General features: G+C 38.9%; 2 protein-coding genes and 1 pseudogene across 2 annotated transcripts; all 3 read right to left on the bottom strand.

The window, feature by feature from the left end:
• Positions 1-875: 875 nt before the first annotated feature.
• Positions 876-4012, bottom strand: LOC113143528 (extracellular calcium-sensing receptor-like; annotated as a pseudogene).
• A 1002-nt stretch (positions 4013-5014) lies between these two features.
• LOC113122099 (extracellular calcium-sensing receptor-like) lies at positions 5015-11195 on the bottom strand. Its single transcript, XM_026293071.1, has 6 exons — positions 11002-11195; positions 10635-10923; positions 8936-9742; positions 8616-8843; positions 6066-6189; positions 5015-5910 (listed from the first exon to the last, which is right to left on the bottom strand). The coding sequence occupies exons 1-6, from the start codon at positions 11178-11180 to the stop codon at positions 5015-5017; spliced, it is 2523 nt and encodes an 840-aa protein (XP_026148856.1). The 5' UTR covers positions 11181-11195.
• Positions 11196-14015: 2820 nt separating this feature from the next.
• On the bottom strand, positions 14016-17092 carry LOC113134270 (extracellular calcium-sensing receptor-like). Its single transcript, XM_026313552.1, has 6 exons — positions 16872-17092; positions 16479-16767; positions 15634-16389; positions 15309-15536; positions 15071-15194; positions 14016-14911 (listed from the first exon to the last, which is right to left on the bottom strand). Exons 1-6 carry the CDS (start codon positions 17090-17092, stop codon positions 14016-14018), a joined length of 2514 nt encoding a protein of 837 aa, XP_026169337.1.
• Between the last annotated feature and the right edge of the window lie 7165 nt (positions 17093-24257).

Here is a 24257-nt window from a genome sequence, read left to right as displayed (position 1 = left end):
GGCCCTGTGATGGACTATAAACCTCTTCAGGGTGTATGCCTGATTTTCACCCAAAGAGAGCTGAGATAGTTTCCAGCAGATCCTTGTTACCCTAAATAGAAATAAGTGGGTATAGATAGTGGATTTTTTAAAAATTCCATAGTTTGCATATTGCCTATGTAATATGTAATTATTAAATTCTATGAACTGTATAGAATTACACAAGCAAAGTAGACAGGTGGTTACCACTGCCAACTCATAGCAAGAAAGTCCCATGTTCAGAATCCGCTCAACCCAAGGTCTTTCTATGTGATTTGTTCTACCTTTGTCTGCATGGGTTTTCTCTGGGTTCTCCAGCTTCCTGCCACAGTCCAAAAACATGAACTGATGACTCTAATCCGCCTATAGGTGTGTGTGTGTTTGTGTGTGTGTGTTAGCACTATTGTAATCGCTGATTGATCTAAGGTACATTTCACTCACTTATATGGTTGTAGTACATTGTAATTGCTACAACCGCCACATTCACTGGATTCTGTTTTCGTCATATTGTAATGTATGCTACATGTGTGTCTTCATGCTGGAGTGAAAACATTTTTATTAAAACACAGTCAATGCAAAACTGGATCCATTGAAATCATTCCAAATAGAGCTTGAACCATGTGAATTACATGAAAAACTCATATTTTCTTTGTATTCATGTAGATTATTTATCAAGTCCATCTTCAAGTCAGGACACTATACACATTTTAAACCATTCCAACCATTTTTTCATCAAATATGTAATGTTGTTACAGTGTGACCAAAATTCCTATTTCTCTTCAATTACTGTACTTTACGAAATTATATATAAAACAGAAAGAAAATATATAATGGTAAATCTATTGTGATTTAAAAGCTCAAAGTGCTCTTGGGGGCACCTTACCCATCAAATGCTTTTTTGTATTGTTCTCTGGCTTTAATAAAATGATATAGCACTTGGGCAAAAAAATACAAAACAGCATTCCATAACTAGAGGCCAGAATAGCAAATATCTCCACAGCCACAGTAAACTTCCCAGGAGAGCTGACATATGCTGGGATAAAAGTGATCCAGACTGCACAGAATATCAGCATGCTGAAGGTGATAAACTTGGCTTCATTAAAATTATCAGGCAGTTTCCGGGCTAGAAACGCCAGTACAAAACACAAGACAGCTAACAGTCCAATGTATCCTAACACAGCCCAGAACCACACAGGTGATCCCAGGGCACACTCAAGAATAATCTTATCCTTATAATGGTTCATGTTTTTGTAAGGAAAGGGAGGGTTGATTGCCAGCCAAAGTATGCAAATTAAAATTTGTATGAGAGTGAAAGCCATAACACTGAGTCTCTGCTGTAGAGGACCAAACAATTTCATCACATTACTACCTGGAAGTGTAGCTTTGAAGGCCATTAACACAACTATTGTTTTTCCGAGAACACAAGAGATACAGAGGACAAAGGTGATCCCAAATGCTGTGTGTCTCAGCATGCAGGACCACTCAGAGGGCTGGCCGATGAAGGTCAGAGAACACAGGAAACACAGAGTCAAGGAGAAGAGCAGCAGGAAGCTCAGCTCAGAATTGTTGGCCCTGACAATAGGAGTTTGCCTGTAGTGGAAAAATATCACAGCAATAATCGTTGCCAGGCAAGCACCAATGATAGAAAAAGTGACCAACAGTATACCCATCAATTCACTGAAGGTGAGGAATTCAATAGCTTTGAAGTCACAGTTATTCCTTTCCCTGTTGGACTTGTACTCAGCAGGACATTTTTCACATTTCACTGCATCTGAAAGCATAAATATATTTAGGCTGTGCAGTACACACATTCTAAGATAGGCCAGTAAAGTGCTGGCAGTGATTTTGCCCAACAGAACCACAATTAGAGCAAGAGTAAAGGGTAGGAATCCTCCTGTCTCACTTGTCCTGTTGCTGAACTCCCCATCAGCACAGGTGATGCAATCAAAACAGCAGATAGGCTTCCCCTTCACAAAAGCCTGGCGGGTCCCTGCCAGACAGCTTTCACTGCAAACAGACCTTGGCACCTGCATTACAGGGATAATATTGCAATTAAATTATGAAAGCTCAGAATTATATTAATATATAAATTAATTCTAGAATCTAGAATGCATTAAAAAAATCATTTGGATAAGGTGTTGTTACCTCAAGATTCTTGCCTGCCCAGATGGCTTTCACATCTGCTTTCATCTGAAACTGCTGACCCTCAGGTCGGGATGCATCATAGTAACCAATGGTCTCAAAAAGGATATAACCCTTGTCATCCATCTGCCAATTTACTAGTGCATAGCGTGCCACAGGGTCACCTACCTCATCAAAGTATATATTATCACCAAGTTTAGTGGTGAAATTGACCTGGGCCAGATAATGCAAAACCTGCAAGGAAAAAGTGATGTTAATTTTACTGTACTGAACACAACGTTAACATACACAATAGTCGATCTCTATGTTTACCTGCCATGGTTGCACTTTTTCCCTATCTGCACAAGTATTGTTCTCAAAAGGCCCTTTTCCATCTTTGCAAGCAAATAGCATGTCCAGTGCATGACCTACAGCATATGTGGCCTTGTATACATTATTCAGTAGACTGGCATCTGAAACATCTGTGAAGCGTGTATTTGTGTCCCACAAAGACTCTTTCCCAGTGCAGGCTGTGATTGAACTTTGAGCTTTAGTTTCTGCAGGGGAAGTCAAAGTACAGTTGAACACTGTCTCCCACAACTCCATCAGTCCATGGTCCCCTGGTATGGTGGAAGGCCTGCTGTTAGTCAGGAACTGCTGCAGTCCAGGGATATGGGCATTGAGTGCTGCAAATCCCACTGCCCCCTGGACCACAGCATAGTTTGCTAGAGAAGCAATATAGCGATAAGTGATCCAGCCCTCACTCCCCACCCACTGCAGACCCATCACTTTCTGCGCATGAAGCTCTTTGATAAGAATGTCAAGGTCAGTACCATCAGCAAATGCCACTATTACCTTAGAAGTGGCAGTCTTTATAATATTCACCACCTCTAAGAACCATTTCCTGGGATCAGTCCTATAAATAGCCAATGAGTACTCAACGCACACGCCTTCCTTTTCTGCTGCTTGCAGGAAAGTGGCCATCCCACTATTACCATATTCACTGTTAGTTCTAATAGCTCCTACCCACGTCCAGCCCAAGTGTTTTACAAGCTTTGCCAGTGCTTTGCTTTGGTAAAGGTCACTAGGTATGGTTCTGAAGAAAGAAGGATAATCTCTTCTGTTGCTAAGACATGAACAAGTAGCTGAATGACTGATCTGAAACACAAGTAATAGACAGAAATAGCTGATTTCTGAATTACATCATGCTACTGCTATTTATTAACAAATGGAAATCTTCAATAATGAATATGTATCAACGTGATAAAACATGTTCACATATTGTATTACTTAGCAACACAAATTTACTTGAAAGTTCATGTGTGCAGAGAATGTGCATCTCGTCAGCACTCACCACAGGTATATGGAAGGGTCCCAGGGTACGAGCAATGCCTATTGTAGAGGTGGATGTAGTGTCCCCTATTACAGCATGCACATTGGAGAGTTTGTTACAGCTGTCTTCCCCACTCTCATCCCTATTTATCAGGTTTAGTGATGCCCTGATGGACAGAGGGATACTGGGGCAGGAGTCAAAAATCCTGTAGCCCAGTGTCACTCCTGGCAGCAGCTTTGAGCTATTGTTGATCTCCTCTATGGCAAACATCATAGTATATGCATACTGAAGCTCACCTGGGTCCAGTCTGAAAAAGCCAGAGGAACAAAATGTACAACAATTTGCAAGATATATGACTACACAAGTATTTGCAATAAAAAAATGAATGGAATTATTTCAAATTTTAAAACCGTTCACAGTGTCATCCCTTTCTTACCCTTCACACTGGATTGTTCCTGGGCTGACATGGGGCGCTGGACTGACACTGACTGGGCTCTGATGGAATGAAAAAATGCCTCCAATATTGATTTCTCCCTCCTTAGAAAACTGAGAGAGTTCTTTTGTCCCATATGTTTGACATACAGGCTTCCCTCCTCTGACAACCAGAAGGGCAAGTAGTAGCAGATTTGCTATCAGCAGCATATTTGCTCACACACCACCCAAAGCCCAAAGCTAAAATCCCAAAAGTGTGAGCATTTTATAACTACCACAAAGCCTCTAGTGTTACATGCAGTGTATGTGAATATTTTGTTTCTCTCCAATGACAGTACCTGTGATATGACGGACAGATGGATGGCCCTGTTAGAGAGCCAACTACATTTGTATGTCATCTTTGGTTTTTTGCATAACTAATTTCTTACAGTAGCATTTCAAAAACCTGAGCCTGTCTTTGGGGCGCAACAGCTGAAGTGTTGTTGTGAAATTATATAATTAAACAAGTTGAACAGGAAAAAAATGTTCTTTGTTCTCTTAAAATCCCATAATTCCACGTTAACTAAAATCCAACATGTTACATTCAACAAGGAGGATAACTTTATTTTCCACATTAAATATGACACATTTTGATTTAACCATATTATACAGTAAGATGGTGATATTTTAATGCATGCATCTGCTTCCCTTTCAAATGTACCATTTGACTTTACACAGTGTAAATGTGTAAATGTAAATGCAATGTAAAATGTTTACTTGAACTCCTTGTCATTTAATTCAGTAAAACTTAAAACATTAGATTTAAAATTTTGCTACAGAGTTAGCAATGGACCTCTTGTTTGCATTTTGTCTGCAGAACTGCTCAGTGAAGAATTGCACATCAGGCCTTAGTGTAATTCCTTGTATTTTTTCAATGAGGTAAGTCCCACTGACATTTGTTTTTTTTCTTTTCAAGGCTCTTAATGTGAAAATTGTTTCCATTTAAGAACTACATGTGATTAAGCAAGTAATCTGTATCTTTCTATGAGGCAAAAATCTCTTTATTTGATATTTAATGCAGACATTTAAGTATCACTGTTCTTAACTGTTCTTAATTTATAGTGATTTTGATTAGTTCCTTCCCATCATATGTTTTTTAGTATTTCTCTCTGGTTTCAGTAGTAAAATGTAACATTTTGGAATAAATATACAGAAAAGCAGTCCAAAACTGGAGGACAGAATTGCAAATATCTCCACAGCCACAGTGAACTTCCCAGGAGAGCTGACATATGCTGGGATAAAAGTGATCCAGACTGCACAGAATATCAGCATGCTGAAAGTGATAAACTTGGCTTCATTAAAATTATCAGGCAACTTTCGAGCCAGAAAAGCAAGCATGAAGCATAGTCCAGCAAGGAGTCCTATATACCCCAACACAGCCCAGAACCCTACAGGGGAACCTAAATCACACTCCAGAATAATCCTTTCAGTGGCATGAGCTGTATTTTTGTTGGGGTAGGGTGGGGCAAGAGTTAACCACAGCGAACAAACCAATACCTGCATTAAAGTACAGCTGAGCACACTTGTTCTCTGAAGTGGTGCCGAACACTGAGGAACTGTGTTTGCTGGCCTTTTAGCCTTAAAGGCTATCACCACTGCTATGGTTTTAGCTAAGATGCATGACATGCACAAGGCAAATGCAATGCCAAAGGTTGTGTGGCGCAGCATGCAGGACCAGTTAGTGGGTTGACCCATGAAGGTCAGAGAACACAGGAAACACAGACTCAAAGAGAAGAGAAGCAGGAAGCTCAGCTCAGAGTTACTGGCTTTGACAAGAGGTGTGTGACGAAACCGAAAGAAGACACATGACACCACCAATGTTAAACCTGCTCCGAATAATGAGAAAATAGTGAGGAGGACCCCCATGGTTTCTCCAAAAGATAGGAACTCGATCACCTTCGGAACACACTGGCTGCGATCATCATTTGACCAGTACTCCAATGGACACCGTGAACACTCTGCAGAATCTGAATGTGAAATGTAAAACACTTAAATGTGTTCATGCTGTAAGCTGCAAGTTTCATGACAAAGCTGATATCAAAATAAGCACTGCAGTTACACAGAAGGTGAGATACTGGGGAGCACTGATTTGTTATAAATAATTAGCAAAGCTTCTACTCACTGCTGGAGTTGCTGATCTCTCCAGCAGCACAGGCAATGCAGGAGAAACAGCAGATAGGTTTGCCTTTTATCGCAGCCTGCCGGAAACCTGGCAGACAGCTCTCACTGCAGACAGACTGTGGCCTCTGTAACAACACCAAAACTCAACAGTCACTCATAGTTTGCTGCTTATGTAATCCAAATAATGAATTTAATTGATTTTAGCATTTAGTACAATAGAAATAAGCTTTAATTTTTTTTTCAAAGATTCACATTTAAGCTTTAAACCTTGATCTTGTACTGATCAGATGCTGTTAACACTGTTACAATTAATAAAATCTAGCTAGAAAACTGTAAATAAACAAATTGGTGTGCAGCCCTCTAGGCTATTGCTATGGGTCTTATCCAATTCCTTATGCTAAACACTGAAGAGAAAATTGTCTATGCCCATCTGACTCGAGTGACTTCATCACATCCACGCTACCCATATATAAGCAACGGTTCATGCAGGATATTCCTTTTCTTTTCGTCAGCTATGGCACTAAATGTAAGTATTCTGCCCGAAGTATTTTTCGTTCCTGTAAGATGGTTTTTGTGTGACAGTAGTGGTTCCAGGTTCTGCAGCGATTGTGGGTCCAGCTGCAGATCATCCCCGCTGGCACATGGGGACACAGCACACTGGTTGGGCCCTTTAGCCTCAGCAGCCAATGCTTCTTCAAGCTGTTGTCCCCGGATGAGCTAAAGTTAGCCTACAACAGTGTCTCTCACTCGCCTCTGAGAAGTGCTAGCAGGCCCAGGAGCTATCATCTCTTTTTGCTCCCTCTAGTGCCCCCACCACCAAAGCCCTTCTGCCTCCATCCCGGGAGAAGAGTCAGACTCGGTAGTCAAGCTTGCTTCGGACCTGCAATCGGATGATTTCGTCTCCATCCCTGGTCCCTCACCAGAGGCCTACCTGCTGCACCCCTTATGTCTAGAGGGCTGGAGCAGAAGCATGTTAGCTAGCATGCTAGGTGACAGAGCTAATGTTACGACGGCCTCCACCTCCACTTTGTTTACGGGCTATGGTTCATAGTGGTTCACAGACAGTGGTTAACCGGTGTGGTCTCCCTGTTCCCCCCCGTCCTTGACGCCTCCCTCACCGAGCCTTGAGGGTGCTATGACCACCCGATGAGCGGCACGCATAAACAGGATGGATCTGCTCATGGTGTGGAAAGTGTTTCAACATTTTCATCCATTTTGGAGTGACTGTCATGTCCTGATTGGTAGAGACAACATGACAGCAGCAGCACATATAAATAGTCAAGCTGGAGTGCGCTCATCTCCAATACAGTGTTCAATGTCATGCACATCTCCTGTCAGTCACAAAGGGTGCTCACCCACCACAAGAAATCATGATTTGCATTAGTCCCTCGCAACCCAACCGCTTAGATGGGCCAGGTCTGAGCAAATGGCAGCGGCTTGCTCCACAGCCCATGGCAATGTGCTGGCAATGTGCTTTTCTTTGTGGGCGCGGGACAATCCCCCTCTGGAGGTTCCAATTCAGGGGGAGTACTGGGGAGTGATTTTGATGTCTCTGGAGCAGACCACAGCATCACGTTCTCCAGTCCTGCAGCAATTGCTTAGGAGTAGCCCTGGTATTAGAACTGCCTATGTGGGAGAGAGCTCAGGTTTTTTTCCCCCTGGTGTCGTTAGCCACCATTCATTAACACGACTTGTACTACTGCTTCATATGCTCTTTCTCATGCATTTTCAACATGGCTACAGAGAAGGGCATCTCTTCGTCCATGTACCCACCCCCTCTGGTTTTGTTTCTTTCCCCCCATACACTGGACAATTTCCTTCTGTTACAAGAATCCAGCGACAGGTCAGTGGTCAGTCATTGCGTCACGAAGCGTTTTTGAGAAGAGTATGCAGTCAGAGCTTAGTTGCTTGCTCCCTGGCACCATAATGACATCTCGTTTTTGAGCGCATTTGGTGGGGCTCCTATTGAGCCCTAGCAGCGGGTCAAGCCATGTTTTTGTCCTCTTCCGAAAAACAACCATCTAACTGATCCCACCCAAACCACCACTTATATATGGGTAGCTTGGACAGGAGATTACTCAGTTCCGATGGAGGGGGTAGACAATTTTCTCTTCAGTGCTTAGTATGAGTAATGGGATAAGACCAGTAGTAATAGCCCAGAGGACTGCGACCAATTCACAATACAATTACAATTACAATAACCCTACAGCCTCTGTTTTGTGACACGCAAACATGATAAACAATGTGATGGGAAATGACAGTTAAACCTCTGTTATTATTCCATTATTATTATTATTCATTATTAATTGCAAAATATTCTAAAGCTCCATATAACTTCCAAAGCTATGTTTAATGGGACACTTTTACTGATTAGTCAGAAATGATAAACACTTTGAAAATGCACAGCACGTAATGTAAAAAAGTTTTAAATAAATTTTCAAATTAGTGCTGTTGGCCACTGTTATACTCTATATGTTTTTGCATCCTGCACACACAAGTGACACACATCAAACTGCACACTGAATATTTCATACATTAAGATGTTAGATACCTCCAGGGACTCAGCAGCCCATGTTATGTTTATTCCATTCATGGTAAACTCTTTTCCATTTGGTTCGGAAGCATTGTAATTACCTACAGTCACAAACACAGTATCGCCTGCTTGATTTCTCTGCCAGTTCACCAGGTCATAAACTGCTGCAGGGTCTCCATTTCCATCAAAATACACCCTTTCTCCTGACTGAAGGGTGAAATTCACATCTTGGAGATGTTTTGCAATCTACCAACAGAGAAAAGTGGTGTACTTAAACTACAAAAAACTGTGTATTATTTGAATATATATTTACATAACTCATGAAAATGACCTTTTACCTGTTTTGCCTCAAAATTTTCCTCCCAAATACATGTCTGATTCATCCTATCACCACTTTGTCCACATTTTAATATGTTATGTATGGCATGAGCCACAGCATACACAGCCTTATACACACAGTTAGAGATCCTTAACTGTGACACATCTGTGAAAGTATTGTTGATATCTTGAAGTCTCTCAGAGCCAGTGCACTGGGTCTGACCAAGTGCACTAGATTGAAATTTGCATTCAAATGCTGCTTCCCAAAACTCTCTCAGCAGGTTATTCTGAGGGTCCTGACTTGGATTAACTTGTAAAAGAAAGTCTCTCAGGCCTGAGATTTTTGCTTTTCTAATGGTGAAACCCAGAGACCCTGACAGAATGCCAGAGTACCTCCTATTGGCCAAATGACCTGCTGTAATCCAAGACTCACTGCCCACCCACTGCAGTCCAGTCAGGTTCTGGTTCAAAGCTTCCTCAAGCAGAATGTCCAACTCACTCTGGGCAAGGAAAGCTACCAAAACTCTTGCACTGCTGCTACGGATCAATCGGACCACCCTGGCAACCTCCTCACTTGAGTCAGTTCTTGAAATGGCTTCTGAATACTCAACACAAACCCCCTCCTGATTTGCAGCTCTGATAAATGTTGCCATGCCATCATTACCGTAGTCATTGTCGCTTCTAATGGCCCCAACCCATGTCCAGCCAAAGTGCTTTACCAGCTTTGCCAGGGCTCTGCTCTGATAGTAGTCACTGGGTATAGTTCTGAAGAAGGAGGGATAGTCTTTTCTGTTACTCAGGCAAGCACATGTGGCGAAGTGGCTGATCTTATAAACAATAAAGGGAGAAAAACAAAAATACATTAATAACATTTAATTGATAAAGTCTGCACCAGGTGCTGTGTCTAATGCTTTCCTTTCACTGATGATCTTAATTTGTATATTTTATTTTGTATCTAGTTTCATTTTATTGTGTTTATACATTTTAAGTTTGAAATTATACATTTTTAAGTTTTTAAGTAATTTAGTTTTTTAAGTTTTGTTTCTTTTTTGTTTTTACTATACAGCAATTTGTACTTTGTTTGTCTAAGAATCACATATTGGTGTAAAAGAGTAATAAGTTATTTATATTATATCCAAACTTCAAAATGTGATCCACACTTGGGTAACTGCTGGAGTGCTGTCATTCCTCTACCCTGAAATTAAGGTAAATAATAATAAACACTCCGGAATATATTGCATGCATTGGGCTCTAAGAACAACACCTCACTGTTAAACACTGAAAGCACTGTGTTTTCAGTGACCCGCTAAACCACATAATTAAAATAAACAGTATTATATAAATATATGACAGCAAGCAAGTGGTCATTTTGTACATATATAAACCTCAGCATTGCACATAGGTTAGCACTGAGTTCAATAATTACCTGTCTAAACCGTCCTGCCACAACAGATACAGACAGGGACAGGTAACGATATTAGGAAAGAGGTAACAGACAGATCTTGATGACAAGAAGTTAAGAATAGAAGTTAAGTGAAGCTGAATAATATTTTGAACTTAAAAAGTATTATATTATTATATTATTGTAATTACATTACACTGTCCTATCATAAAAATTAATCACCTAAACACCAAAATATTAACAAATTGTTCTGTTTCAGTATTTTTTTTTTTTAAAGGGAAAAACATTTCAAAAAAATAAATATTACAAATATTTACCACTGGTATTTGGAAAATCCCCAAAATTTGTAGCATCACAATGGTCGAAGAGGACTCAGAGGCTCCTATGATGGCATGAACAGATGACTGGCCGGAGCAGGTTTTTCCCACAGTCCTTTCGTGCCCATTCATCGCACCCATCACTGCGCGTGTTGAAGGCAGAGTTGAACCACAGGTGTCAAATACTTTATAACCAATTGAGATATTAGGCAGTAGAGAGCTGCTGTTGTTGATCTCCTCAATAGCAAAAATCATTGTCTGGGCAAAACGAAATTCTCTGAAATTTATCCTGAAAGGCAAAAGAACAGATCAGAATTTACATAACTCTTTTACACTATAAATAAGAAAAGGAGACAACAAACAATACCTAGAGCATATCAGAGGCTCTGGAGTGTCTGTGAAGGACAGCGGAGGCTTTGAGATTTGGCTATGGATGGAAAATGTTCCTCCAATAGTGAAATCTCCTTTTTTAGATAACAGAGGAAACTCTGGGCTCCCCAGCATCTTACACTGTGCAGTGTCTTCCTCTGTTCCATAAGTCCCCATAAAAAGCAGTAACAACAGTAACATTACATGGACTGAGTCACTCATCTGGTTCACAGCAGCACACACTTGTACATACAGACCTGTACTCTATTATAAGTACATGTCTCTTCCTGTAATGGGCAGAGCTTTATACTTCTGTAGATGACTGAGTTCCTCATATCAAATCAAATGGGATGTCAGACTGCTGCTGTACCTGTTTCAGACATTATGATCTGTTTTAAGAACATTGTTATCATTACATTATTTTATATTGCATTACAAGTTATTAAACTACACCATCCTGCCTGTGAGATGGGGCACAATGTGTGCTTTTATCTGTACCAGATTCAGTTTTCAAACAACCTGGAAAAATTCTATGTTGTTTGAAAAGTCTCCTGATTTTATTTATTCTTCTAAACAAAGCTTGTTTTAGTGGAATCATCATCAACCAATATTCAGAATGTGTTCAGATATGTTGTGCCATGTTATGTTGCCCGATATTCTCTGTCTACTCAAACAAAAGAGTTGACGAGAAAAACTTACATTTCTACCACATTTGCATCTCTGTAACCTTGGTTAAGCGTCTCTTATACTTAGTCTGACTTTGTTTAGAAAAAAATAGAGCTGAAAAACAGTAGCATTTTTTTTTACTTTACTTTTGAGCTTGTGCACAAAAATTAATGGTAGCTGGTAATGGGTTAAATTGTAGGTGCATTAAATAAGGGTGCAACAATGCTTTAGTTTAGTGCAACAATGCATAGAAGGTGGAGCTGTTGTCTACATGCCAGCTTCAATAGTTATCACCTCTTCAAATGAGTGTTAGTGGTCATTTGGACCAAAGATGTAGGTCAATAGTTGTGACTCCACCATGTACTTAGCTCAACATGTCCTTATCAAGTGCTGTATCTGCATCACTGTGATTACAGAAATAAATCTGAGCATACTTTTCTTTAAGCAAGAAATTACTGGCTTTGCCTTTAAAAACAACGTGGATAGGGTTAAGGTAAAAACAACAACATGATTATATTTAGGGAACAATAGCTGGGATTAAAATAAGATTTAACTAAAGTAATAATGCTGATTATCATTTTTTAAACTAGCAACAGCTGTCTCCTCTTCATCGGCCCAGTGATTTGTCATCCTATGCACCTTATGGCCTACTAGAAGGTTCTCCCTTTTCCCTTTTCTGTGTGTGACAACAGATAACATCCATTTACCTGTGCAAACTCTTATTTTGTAATTTTCTTTTTCTAGCTTTCTGGTTAGTGTGTGACAGGGATTGATTAAACAAAAGCAACAGCAACAGACCACCACAATCAAGCACTGTACAGTTGAGAAATTATTTTTAAATGTTTTATGGGCAGTTTTATATCAACCTCTATAAAAAATACACCATATATGCTGTATATGCCTTGAAATTTTTACTATGTAGGTTTGGTTTCATTCAAGTTTATTGACGTACTGTACTATTTGGAATGCAACAACTTTATTTCCTAGGATAACAAGACAAAACATGAATTTTAACATTACAGATAACCAATGAGGTCATATTATTACTGATAGCACACAATCCTTTTTTTTTGTAATTCATTTGTACAGAACCCACGTGTTTGGGGTTTTTTTGTTTTGCTGCAGGACAAAAATAGTATTAATCAGTCCACTTTCTGAAGATATAGCACAACGCTGTGAGAGGGAATGACAACCATGCTGGTTGAGTAGTGCCTGGATTTTCTGGAGATCTCCAACTGGTCCTGCAGCAAAACAGCCCCAGACCATCACAGATCCTGCCCATTTTCACTCCTGGGGTAACACATGGAAGACTCATGCTTGCACCTCCCAGTTTGTGGCAGACTTCGTCCTGTTTTAGGACTAGTGAGGGGCCTTTGAACTGCACCTATTGACAGTTTTTTGGCAATTGCTCTGAATTTATAACCTAATTTTTCAAACTCACTCACTGTCTTGTTTCTAATGAAAACTCTGGCCTATTTTTTATTATTTATTTTATTATTTGAAAAAATGTGAAAAAAAGTTCATATAATGTTTGAACAATTTTAAAGATAATTTGCAACATTAAAATCCCTAGCAGGCCAGTAGAAGAGTATAACATACAAATAATAATAATGTCTGTTAGCTGTTTGATAGTTTAGAGGTTGTTTAGTCACTTTCTGGGTTAGAACGGAAAGGTTAAACTACTGAAAAACAATGACTGAAAGTCAAAATCAGTCCATTTACTTTACTATGTTAAGAGATTGCCATTATATAGTAATGCATTTGAATGAAAGTAAAGCTACAAGGTCAAATCCTGCGAATTTTGTGGCATATTCACTTTTTTAAGTAGCAAGTGTCTGGTATTTTTTGGTATTCTTATCTATCTCTATATTTTTACTCTTATTTACAGTTTTTTTCTACCTGTGTGCTTATATAACAGATGATTTTCCCTGCTCTGGGATTAATACAATTAATTTTATTATACCTTTTATCATATAGACCCTTCTATATATATATATATAGAATACGGATTCAATCCTCAGAGCTTCAGTAAGCCCTTAGCAAGGCCTTTTAATTGAATCTTTTTTATTACTTTCTGTACTATCATATACAGAAGGCAGGATTCAGTACATCATAGCATCTAAGATACTTGTTAACTGCCAGTTAACAATGTTAAATTGACTGAAAAATACCTATTGTTGTTATGTAAACTTTGTGTATATTTTAGTACAGATTAAAAAATGAAGCTAAATAGCATTTATTATCAAATGAATAGTGTGCCCAAGTCGTGTCAACATCCAAGCCAAGCCAAGAAATGTAGGAAAATATATAGTAAAGTGTCCTTAATATCTAGATTTTATACAATAATTATTTCCCCATTAGATGTTTTTTTGTGTTAAGCTCAGGTTTGAGTACAATAATGAAGCATTTTGGTGCAAATATACATAAAAGTATCCCATAACTCGAAGCCAGAATGGCAAATATCTCCACAGCCACAGTAAACTTCCCAGGAGAGCTGACATATGCTGGGATAAAAGTGATCCAGACTGCACAGAATATCAGCATGCTGAAGGTGATAAACTTGGCTTCGTTAAAATTATCAGGTAGTTTCCGGGCCAGGAAAGCCAGTACAAAACACAGGACAGCTAACAGTCCAATGTATCCTAACACAGCCCAGAACCACACAGGTGATCCCAGGGCACACTCAAGAATAATCTTATCCTTATAGAGGTTAATATTTTTATAAGGAAAGGGAGGGTTGATTGCCAGCCAAAGTATGCAAATTAAAATTTGTATGAGAGTGAAAGCCAGGACACTGAGTCTCTGTTGTACAGGCCCAAACCATTTCATCACATTACTACCTGGAAGTGTAGCTTTGAAGGCCATTAACACAACTATTGTTTTTCCGAGAATACAAGAAATACAGAGGACAAAGGTGATGCCGAATGCTGTGTGTCTCAGCATGCAGGACCAGTCAGAGGGCCGGCCGATGAAGGTCAGAGAACACAGGAAACACAGAGTCAAGGAGAAGAGCAGCAGGAAGCTCAGCTCAGAGTTATTGGCCCTGACTAAGGGAGTGTCCTTATTGATTAGAAATAGAGTGGCCACGATTACAGTAAGCAGCACACCAAAGAAAGTAAAAAACACAAGTATTTGTCCCATAACCTCAGTGAAGGAGAGGTACTCAGCATTTTTCAGTATACATGCATCTCTGTTTTGATTGGACCAAAACTCCTCAGGACACTTTTTGCATCCATTAGAATCTGTAATGCAAATAGTTTTACTGTTATTGTAATTTAATAAAATTTAATAAAACCTAAAATTGTAAAGAAGAGAATGTACCATCACAAATTTTAACATGATGCAGAGAGTGTGACAAACAAACATTGTGTGCAGACTGCTACATGTCAGGCCTGTGGTACCTGTGGTGTTGCTGATTTCTCCCTCTGCACATGGTATACAATCATAACAGCAGACAGGTTTTCCTTTCCGAAGGACTTTATGAGTCCCTGGACGACAGCTCTCACTGCACACTGACATGGGCACCTTTGAATAAAAGAAACAATGTAAAAAATGTTAAAAACGTCATTACAGGGTGGAAAATGGCTATGGGCAATCATATACTTAAATGAGTGTTTTACTCTCAGTTAAAATACTTACCTCCGTGTTTTCTCCTGGCCACACTATGGCTTCAGTCTTGAGGACAAACTTTTTTCCTGGAGGCAGGGAGGCGTCATAATATCCGACAGGTTTAAACTGGACTGATCCATCTGATCCGCGCTGCCAATTCACCACATCATATCGGGCCACAGTTGCTCCAGTGCTGTCAAACCACACCTGATCTTCATTCTTAACAGTAAAATTCACCCGCTTTAGAGACTCCACTACCTTAAAAGCAGTAAGACAGTACTGAATGTCAGTGTATTGTCATATATTGATTTACAAAGCTAAAAACATAACCAGTTTAGTGATTAGTTTATTTTACCTGCCAGGGCATAACCTTCATTGTCTTGTCACATCCCTGACTGTTTGAGCATTTTAGCATGCTGTGCAGAGAATAGGCCACAGCATAGACAGCTTTGTATATATTACTGGAGTATCTCAGCTCTGCCACGTCATCATCATAATCTTTTAGCTCCGTAAGATCTTGGTTTTCTTTACAATTTGCTGTGCCTGTCATGTTATTCCCCTTTGTCTCCTTGCACTTAAACACTGTCTCCCAGAAATCTTTGGTTAAAAAATTATCCAAGCCACTGATATTGGCCTTTTGCACAGCAAAGCCCAATGAACCTCCCAGCACACTAAAGCTGGTGGGAGTGACAAGGCTGTCAGCAGTGATCCAGGCCTCCACACCAATGAACTGTCGTCCTGTTATGTTGTGTAGGCTCAACTGCTCTAGAAGGTTGTTCATCTCTACATGAGCCAGGAAACCAACAATAACCTGTGCAGTGCTCTTTTGGATCACTTCTATCACTTTCATGAGTTTTCCCGGATCTGCCCTGTGAAATTTCTCTGTATACTCCACACACACTCCTTCCTCTTCAGCAGCAGCAAGGAAGATGGCCATGCCGTTGTTACCGTAGTCACTGTCGCTGTTGACTGCTCCGACCCAGGTCCAGCCAAAGTGCTTGACCAGCTGGGCGAGAGCTTGGCTTTGGTAGAGATCACTGGCAATGGTTCGAAAGAAAGATGGATACTCCTTTCTGCTACTCAAACATTCACAAGTAGCTGAATGACTTATCTGAGAATTCACAAAGAATGAGACAGAATAAGGAGGTAATAATGAGATAATATACACATTGATACAGTGCACATAGACAGCTTGCTTACCACTGGTATTTTGAATGGTCCTGTAGTGCGTGACAGAACAATGGTCGAGGAGGATTCAGATTCCCCGATAATAGCATGAACAGCTGATTGACCAAAACAAATGTTTTCCACAGCCCAGTCATCACCATTAATTAGTGCCATCACTGCACGCATTGAGGATAACGTTGAGCCACAGTTGTCATATATACGGTATCCAATAGAAACATTGGGAAGGAGAAAGGCACTCTTGTTTATTTCTTCAATTGCAAAGATCATAGTCTGAGCAAATCGAAACTCCCTGAGGTTGACACTGAGATAAAAAGAGTAAAATGTCATCTTGAATTCACTGTAACAACAACAAAGTTTTTTTTTTATTATTATAATTATTATTATTTTTACAGTTCTCATAATTACCTGTAACATGTGAGACGTGTTGGTTTTTCTGTAAAGGAAAGTGTAGGTTGTGTGATTTTGCTGTGGATGGAAAAGGCTCCACCAATCGTCACATCTCCTTCTTTAGACAGCAGAGGAAACTCTGGGCTGCCCAGTATTTGACAAGGAGAAGCTTCTACCACCACTGCTCCAAATGCCGACAGAATCTGGAAGAAAAATGTTCCTGTTATCAGTGGTGACATTTCTTGCTCCCGGGTCCTGATGGGGCAGAGTCACCAGGACGGGGTCAAAGCATGTTTAAAGGTGTCGATTTATAATGTTAGCTCATGGCAAGCCTCAGTGGCCTCTTATTAACCAATCAAATGTTTGTGAGGCTGGAGAGTCTGGATTGGGCCTTGACATGGAATTATTACATAGCAAAAGAATCTCGCACTCAAATCATCTTTTGAAAACAGCTATAAAAATGGATTCAATAAATAACAACATACTGTCCTATTTATTTACCCATAGAAGAGATTTAGTCATCAAAAGCAAGAGTTTGCCCAATCAATGCCCTATGTTAATAAAATTAAAAATGAACTAATAAAATACAGAACACATGTTGTTCTGTGCAAAGAGTGAAGATGTATTAAAAGAAGAATTATAAAAGTTTTGAATACAGGCTGTTCATGTGACATCATGTGCTCGCTCATTTCTTTTTTATGGACACACTTTTTCATTCAATTGAATAAAAAAAATGTCCCCACTTCACTTAGGCCTATTTGAAAACCGTGTTGATTTCATAGACTTCTGGAAATATAATGCTGTTTTGCACAATGTGTTCTTTAATCATAGATTTTTTTTTTATTGTATAATTTCACTATATAGCATTTATTACACCTTGCACTACTTTATGCATTTTTGGTGTAATTAGCAAATGGTCTTTTGCGATATTGAGATAGAAGTTCATACAAATGATCTTGAGCCATAAATGATTACAAAATGTTTTGCAATTATTTTGCCACATATGTCACATCATGTTGAGGGAATTCTTCAATTGGATAAGGGGATTAAAGTTTCACTCTTGACAACTAATCAAAATAACCTATTCAACACACTTGACTTAACAATGCATTGGGCCATGTGTTTTTTAATTTGGTGTTATTGTTATTTTCATTCAAAGGGATGATAAATAGTGAGCTGATAAGCCTCTCAGGTCCATTTTAATTAAAAAGAAATTGTTGTTTGAGTGTTTGAAATGAACTGTTACTTTATGAAACATTTTAGAGCTCACCAAAGGGTTTGCCTTTTGGGGGCTGATGTAATAGGAACACATGTGTTGAAGTGCAAGTGCCTTGGGCCTGATCGTGATTTACACCTCAGGTTTTTCCCTCTCACAAACATGCTAACAAAACATGGAACTCCCTCTAGAGTTCACAGTGTCTCCAGCCTGCCTTTACATGTTTCCTCTCAGCTTACACTAGAAACTTACCTTCAGGGCTGTTGCATCATGAACCCCTTAAGATCTCTGCTGCAAGGTCTGAGGCCTTTGTTAAGATTATACCCAGGAGCCCAATATCTGACACTTTAGTTGATTGTGATGTTTGTTGTCTTTTGAACTCAACAAACTTGAAGATTCTGCTTCCTTTTCATTAAAAACTTTACCAAACTTTTCCTGTTCTACCCAGTACATTAACATATTATTAATAAGAATCAATCATTCTGTCTACTTGACAGGGTTTTATGGAGGACAACGTGACATAAGGAAGGGCCTTTACCAAACAGTTTTGTTTAAAACAGGGATTCCCAACTAGGGATAATAGTAGCATGTGGGGTACTACCGCAAGTTACAGGAAATACAGAATATCAAGAAGCTCAGCTAATTTGAAAAAAAAAAGAAAGTAATGATATAGATTGGATTAGAAAAAAATACATCAATGTGTGTGTTTGGGACTTATGGGGCAAATATGAAGATTAATGTATATACGTTTGAGGCTAATTATTAGTAGATTTATATGGGCCACAATACCCATTAAAAAGTTAAATGGGTGTGACTACACAGGACAACCATATTTTGAGACTTACATTATGGTCAAACTAGTGAGCAGAAAAGTCAAAAAATATATTTTAAAATAGTGGATACATGGCAGTCTTCTGCACCTGTAGTGGTGGTTGTATGATGCAAATTTGACCAAACCTATCAAAAAAAAAAAGAAATAAAGTCCAATGAGTAGCTGTGTGAACAATATAGTCCTCATAAAGTCATTAAAATACTAAAGTATCACACAAAAACACACAATCACACACTTGTTTTTTGCCTTGTGTGGAGTATAGGCATACCATGGACAATGTTGCCATCACCTGGCAATATTGTGCAATTGCTTAAAAACTGTAATAATGATAACAATGATGTTACAACTGATAAGTGGAAGTGGAAGTTGGTCCACATCTGTGTTTGGACCTGTCCCCTCAATCTTGAGTATAGTAGACTTAGAGAAAACCCTGAATTGGTTCTGTTCATTCAGCTTTAATGGTTGTTTTTTTAGACTGAGTGGTTTCACAGACAACATGCTAAATACCAGGTCACTGTGCCTGAACACAGATAATTTCCAATCTTCACACAGCCTTAAAATTGAATTAAAATGTTCAAAAATATGACATTGGGCAGCACAGCTGTGTGATGGTTAGTACTGTTGTCTCACAGCAAAAAGGTTCTGGATTTAAATCCTTTGTAACCTTGGGGCCTTTCTGCATCACATGTGATGATACATTCCATTTCCAACTCGATGGCAAGACTTGATCATACGCATGCCACAAAGTCATATTAAGCTATATCCAAAATGTGAACATCTAGATCATGGACAGGCTCACATATTAACCCCACTGAAACTCATCAGTTATCAATACTTGATTGCACAGTAAAGTGAGAAAGTTAACCAGAGACGTGCATTTGGTTGTGACTGTGGTTGGAGAGAAGGCCAAAATGTGATGATCATGTCAACCAAAAATATAGCTCATGCTAAGCTTATGAATTGTAATTTATTTACTTATACAAGTTAGTTTCTTGATTGAAGTTTATACATTTTTATGTCATTACTAAAATATTATGACATATTTCAAACATAACATATTTCAAAGAAGAAGAAGAAAAAGAAGTGCTTTATTAATCCCCAAGGGGAAATTCAATTGTAACAGCAGTTATTCTCATTTAAAGTTATTCAATTTAATATTATTTAAATTATATAAATTAATAGAAATTAATAAAGTAATAAAGTAATTAACTTGTATGTAGAAAAGTAATAAAGTAATTATTTATTTTTGGGGGTTTGTGTGTGTGTGTGTGTGTGTGTTTAATTTAGTAAAAATTAAAAATTTAGTCACGTGTTTAGGACTTTACTTTAAAGTTTATATATTATATATATATATATATAAGTTTTTTTTTTATTTCTCACTCTTGTGTTTTCAATGAGCACTTATGATTGAGAATCATAGTGTTGCATGTAGAGACAAAAGGAAACCCCAATAGATGTATCAAACACGTTTTGACATGCCAGATTTGTCACATTTATCCTACAGATATTCTCTCCAATATCAGACTAATTAGTGTGATGGGTACTGAATAATAATTCTGTAGTAGTTTTGCTAATTAATGTGTGCTGCTTGTTTTGAAAGACAAGCGCTCATCTTTCATTAAAACTCAAAACTAATTAATTTCCTACACAACACCTGCCGAGCTCCTGTTCCATAGCCTCAGGCCCAGATGTCATCAGTTCTGTCTAACACTTGCTTGTCTTCGCTTGCCCAGCTAGCCCCTTGTTTCTCCTGTAGCCCTGTGGGTAAAAGATAAATTGGCAGGTTTAGCATGATGCCATGATGCCACCTCCCTTTCATAATACACACAATAACAAGTTTAAGTGCTTCCCAGGTGAGTGTGTTATGCTTTAGTGCATTTTGTTATTCATGACTGATCATAATTAAAACAACACTTTATGTTCAAACTTGTTTCCTGATTTACACGTCCACAAACAAGTAAAACCCCACAATCCCCAACACACACACATATGGTGCGTGTTCCAAACATGCAATCAGGTCTTTTCTTATTTTTAAATCATAAAATGTATTAAAATTAGGCCTAGATTATGATGTGACTAACAGTCATTTTCTACAGGATATTTATTATATAATTGATATTAAAAGAAAAATAAATATCCTTTCTGAAAGATGTTCAGAATATCTCCCAAATTACCAAAGGTATTCCACTTTTTCCACTGAGTTTTAAGAAAGTGGGTCATCACAATAGTTCATTTTTTCTTTTTGACTTAAATTCTCTTTGATTTCTCCATTTAAAACCACATTGATAATAGGCTTTAGACCTTTTCTGTTTGCAGATACAATAGTAAACATTCAAAGAACTTATTGTATGTGGACATTGGAAAGTACAGCCTTAAATCCAGGACATTCTTCCACAGAATCTTTGTGTGTTTTGTCATATGCAATAAAAGAGTGATGTAGGTATTTTTCAAACTGGACTTTAAAGACAGTTCATAACAATATACAGATGCATTTGTCAAACTTGAGTTGAGCTATTGTGTTGTGGGGCACTGCTAACTTCCACAGAGCACACAAAGTACAAATGAATTCATAATTTAATTAATGAAAATACAAATACACAACTCCAAAAGGGCAAAGCAAGTTTAATCAACAACTTCAAATGTGTGTTTTTTTGCAGTACATAGACATTACTAGAAACATGAGGAAGGAAGTCGCTGTAGGACGTCAACTTTTAACTTTTCACAATTCACAGTATCTTGGTTTACGCTACATAACCAATATTATGTTATTGGTGTGCAGCCCACAGGGCTATTGCTTATGGATCAAAGCGATAACTGGAAATGGTCTGCAACCCATTGGGCCCATTTCTTTTTAGATTAACCATGGGGGCACAACATCCAGCCATGTTCTGACCCACACTGAAGAACACCAGGCAGGGCACAACAGTGCACATCATAACAGTCAAGCAACAGCCTGGAACAAAGCAAAAACACAATCCTATAACCATCAGTGAGTGTATGGAAAAAAAACAGGCAGGCATCCCTGCCTTACCATCACACTACTGGGAAGCATCCATAGGTGAGGGACTTTTGTCCTGCAAATAAAAGTCAATAAAAGTACAATAAAAGGCACATGAAGTCGCCAAACACACATTCTACAGCGATGTTCTACACAGTAGAGCAACAGAAAATAAGACGGACAGTCTTACTTTTCATTTTCATTGGCATGTGGCTAGTGGCTCCCTCCCAGATGCGCAATGAGTCTGAATAAGAGTACCACATAAACAGTGAGAATATTCAGAGGTGAACACACCTGCGTCACGAATGAGGTGCAAACGCATCTACCAGTAGAGGCGACTGTCTTGTGCTTTGAGCAAAAACCAGTGTGCATTACTGTGCAACATGAATAGATCTACCTCTACCTGACCAAACCTGAAGACACCAGTCACCTGGCAAGGGCCCTGTGTAATATAATGATTGCAACAGTGTTGGGCTTCCTAGGATATTCATTCCTCTGACTGATAGAAAGTGCATGTAAGCCCATACCAGAGTCCAGCAGAGCTCGCTGACCCAGCAAAGAAACAACGGGGGCCTGAAAGGCACCTGGAGAGGCAGAGTCATTTGAATCTGGGTGCAACGATAGTTCCAGGACAGACTCTTCATCTCTGCCTAATACAGTGGGTGCTCTGGTCAGTGGTGTGGTGGCAGAGGAGGGAAACATCATCAGTGATAGTAAAAAACACAACCTAAGGGAAAGACTTGCATTCTTGGCTCCCAGGCACCCCTCACAGTGAGGGTGAAAGTCGTGCCCACAGATGTACCCCAGACTGCATTCCCAGCAAATCTGATTATTGCTGCTGTCAGGCTGAGAAGACATCAGTTCTATGTGCTTGCTAGCTGAAGAAAAGAAAGGGGCTTCAACCTACAGACTGGAAAAGCTGATAAAACCACTAACCCCGTTGGTTATTAGACAACCCACTCTAGCTCCTAAACAGTTTCCCACAAAGTGCCATCATCCCTTTATATTAAATGATAGCTGTTTACCTAATTTAATTGTTGTGGCAGACCTTATGAAGGCTTTTAAGCTACTGGGTTCTAGGAGACAATGTTTTACATTTACAGCACTGTCATGCCAGTACAGAATGAGAAAATAGCTTTTACTCTAACAGTGGTAGATATCACGTTCTTTAGTTGCCACCACAATAGATACAGATGACCTTTTGAGCAGGATCAGTCAACCTTTAAATTGACTAATTCACATCCTCCTCATCCTCCCCATTAAGGTCAATTATTTGAAGATTTCTTATTATCTGTGGTCTTGTTTCAATCAAGGCAGAGCATGTAGCAATGGAAAATCTGGCATCTTGTCATACACATAATATCCATCATACATTTTCCAGTGACACTGAAATTCAGAAGTAGAACTATTGGTATCCATTCAAAAATAAACCCCTAAATTATGGAAATCTATTCAGTAAAAACTACTCATGATATTCTCTATTCCTCTGTCTTTCCTGCTCTTATCTGTTTCTTTCAATGTATGTCTGTATTTTCCTTGTCTTTGTCCATCCACATATGTCTGTTTGCAGGTCTCTAAAGAATATTACTCTACACCTTATTTTATTCATCATATCACTCCTGTTGACTCACTCACAGCTGTTTGTATCTCTCTATAAAAAACCATTACTCACTGCTCCATCAATATGTTGTCTTTCTGTTATTTTGCCAGTTTTTCACCATTCTAATGCTTAATAAAACACAGTGGAACACCCAATACTCAGGGGCTTCAATTATTTTGAATTGCATATCCCTGTGAGGACAACTGTGATACCTCATTTTTCACTTTGAATCCGCTTGTTGACTGACGTGTATGACTCCTTTCCCCTGAGAGCATAAACTTTAAATCCTTGTTACAGATTTGCTTTACAAGAAAAGGAAACAATACTGTTTTATAATACTGAGGTTTCTGTCTTAGGGTACAGGTGTGCTTACTCTTCTGAGCGTCACACAGGGATAAATTAAACAAATAAGGAAACCTATATGGCCTGAGGCAGCACAACATAACACATCTAATATTCTCTTTGTTTCACACTCTGTGTGGTGCTGTGTTTTGTAGCCTGAAGGGTTTGTCCAAATAATGATGTGCATAACCCTATAATGACTCATTTATCTCACCATATTAAACCTGTTTAACCCCACAGGAGGATTTTCTCATGTAAGAATAAAAGGAAACAGACAATTACCTGGTCATTGTAAAACCATTAGAACATTAAGTTATGTTTTTTGAAAATGTTTTAGATTCTGGTGAAGCTGGTTTTCAGATTTAAAAAAAAAGTGAAACTGGATATTAAGTAAAACTGTAATGTATGTCCTCACA

This window comes from Mastacembelus armatus, chromosome 13 (genome assembly GCF_900324485.2).
Source record: "Mastacembelus armatus chromosome 13, fMasArm1.2, whole genome shotgun sequence".
NCBI classification, from domain to species: Eukaryota; Metazoa; Chordata; class Actinopteri; order Synbranchiformes; family Mastacembelidae; genus Mastacembelus; species Mastacembelus armatus.
The sequence above is the reverse complement of the archived record's forward strand: the minus strand, read 5'-3'. Positions and strand labels throughout refer to the sequence as shown.

Bases quoted from the DNA above. Each gene is read 5' to 3' on its own strand.
- LOC113122099 (XM_026293071.1), bottom strand. From the start codon at position 11,180: ATGGGGACTTATGGAACAGAGGAAGACACTGCACAGTGTAAGATGCTG. The intron at 10,924-11,001 runs GTATTGTTTGTT...TTTGCCTTTCAG, and splicing joins GAGCCTCTGATATGCTCTAG to GATAAATTTCAGAGAATTTC. The intron at 6,190-8,615 runs GTATCTAACATC...GTGTTGTTACAG, and splicing joins GGGCTGCTGAGTCCCTGGAG to AGGCCACAGTCTGTCTGCAG.
- LOC113134270 (XM_026313552.1), bottom strand. From the start codon at position 17,092: ATGTCACCACTGATAACAGGAACATTTTTCTTCCAGATTCTGTCGGCA. The intron at 16,390-16,478 runs GTAAGCAAGCTG...GTGAATTCTCAG, and splicing joins GACCATTCAAAATACCAGTG to ATAAGTCATTCAGCTACTTG. The intron at 14,912-15,070 runs GTACCACAGGCC...TTTGCATTACAG, and splicing joins AGAAATCAGCAACACCACAG to ATTCTAATGGATGCAAAAAG.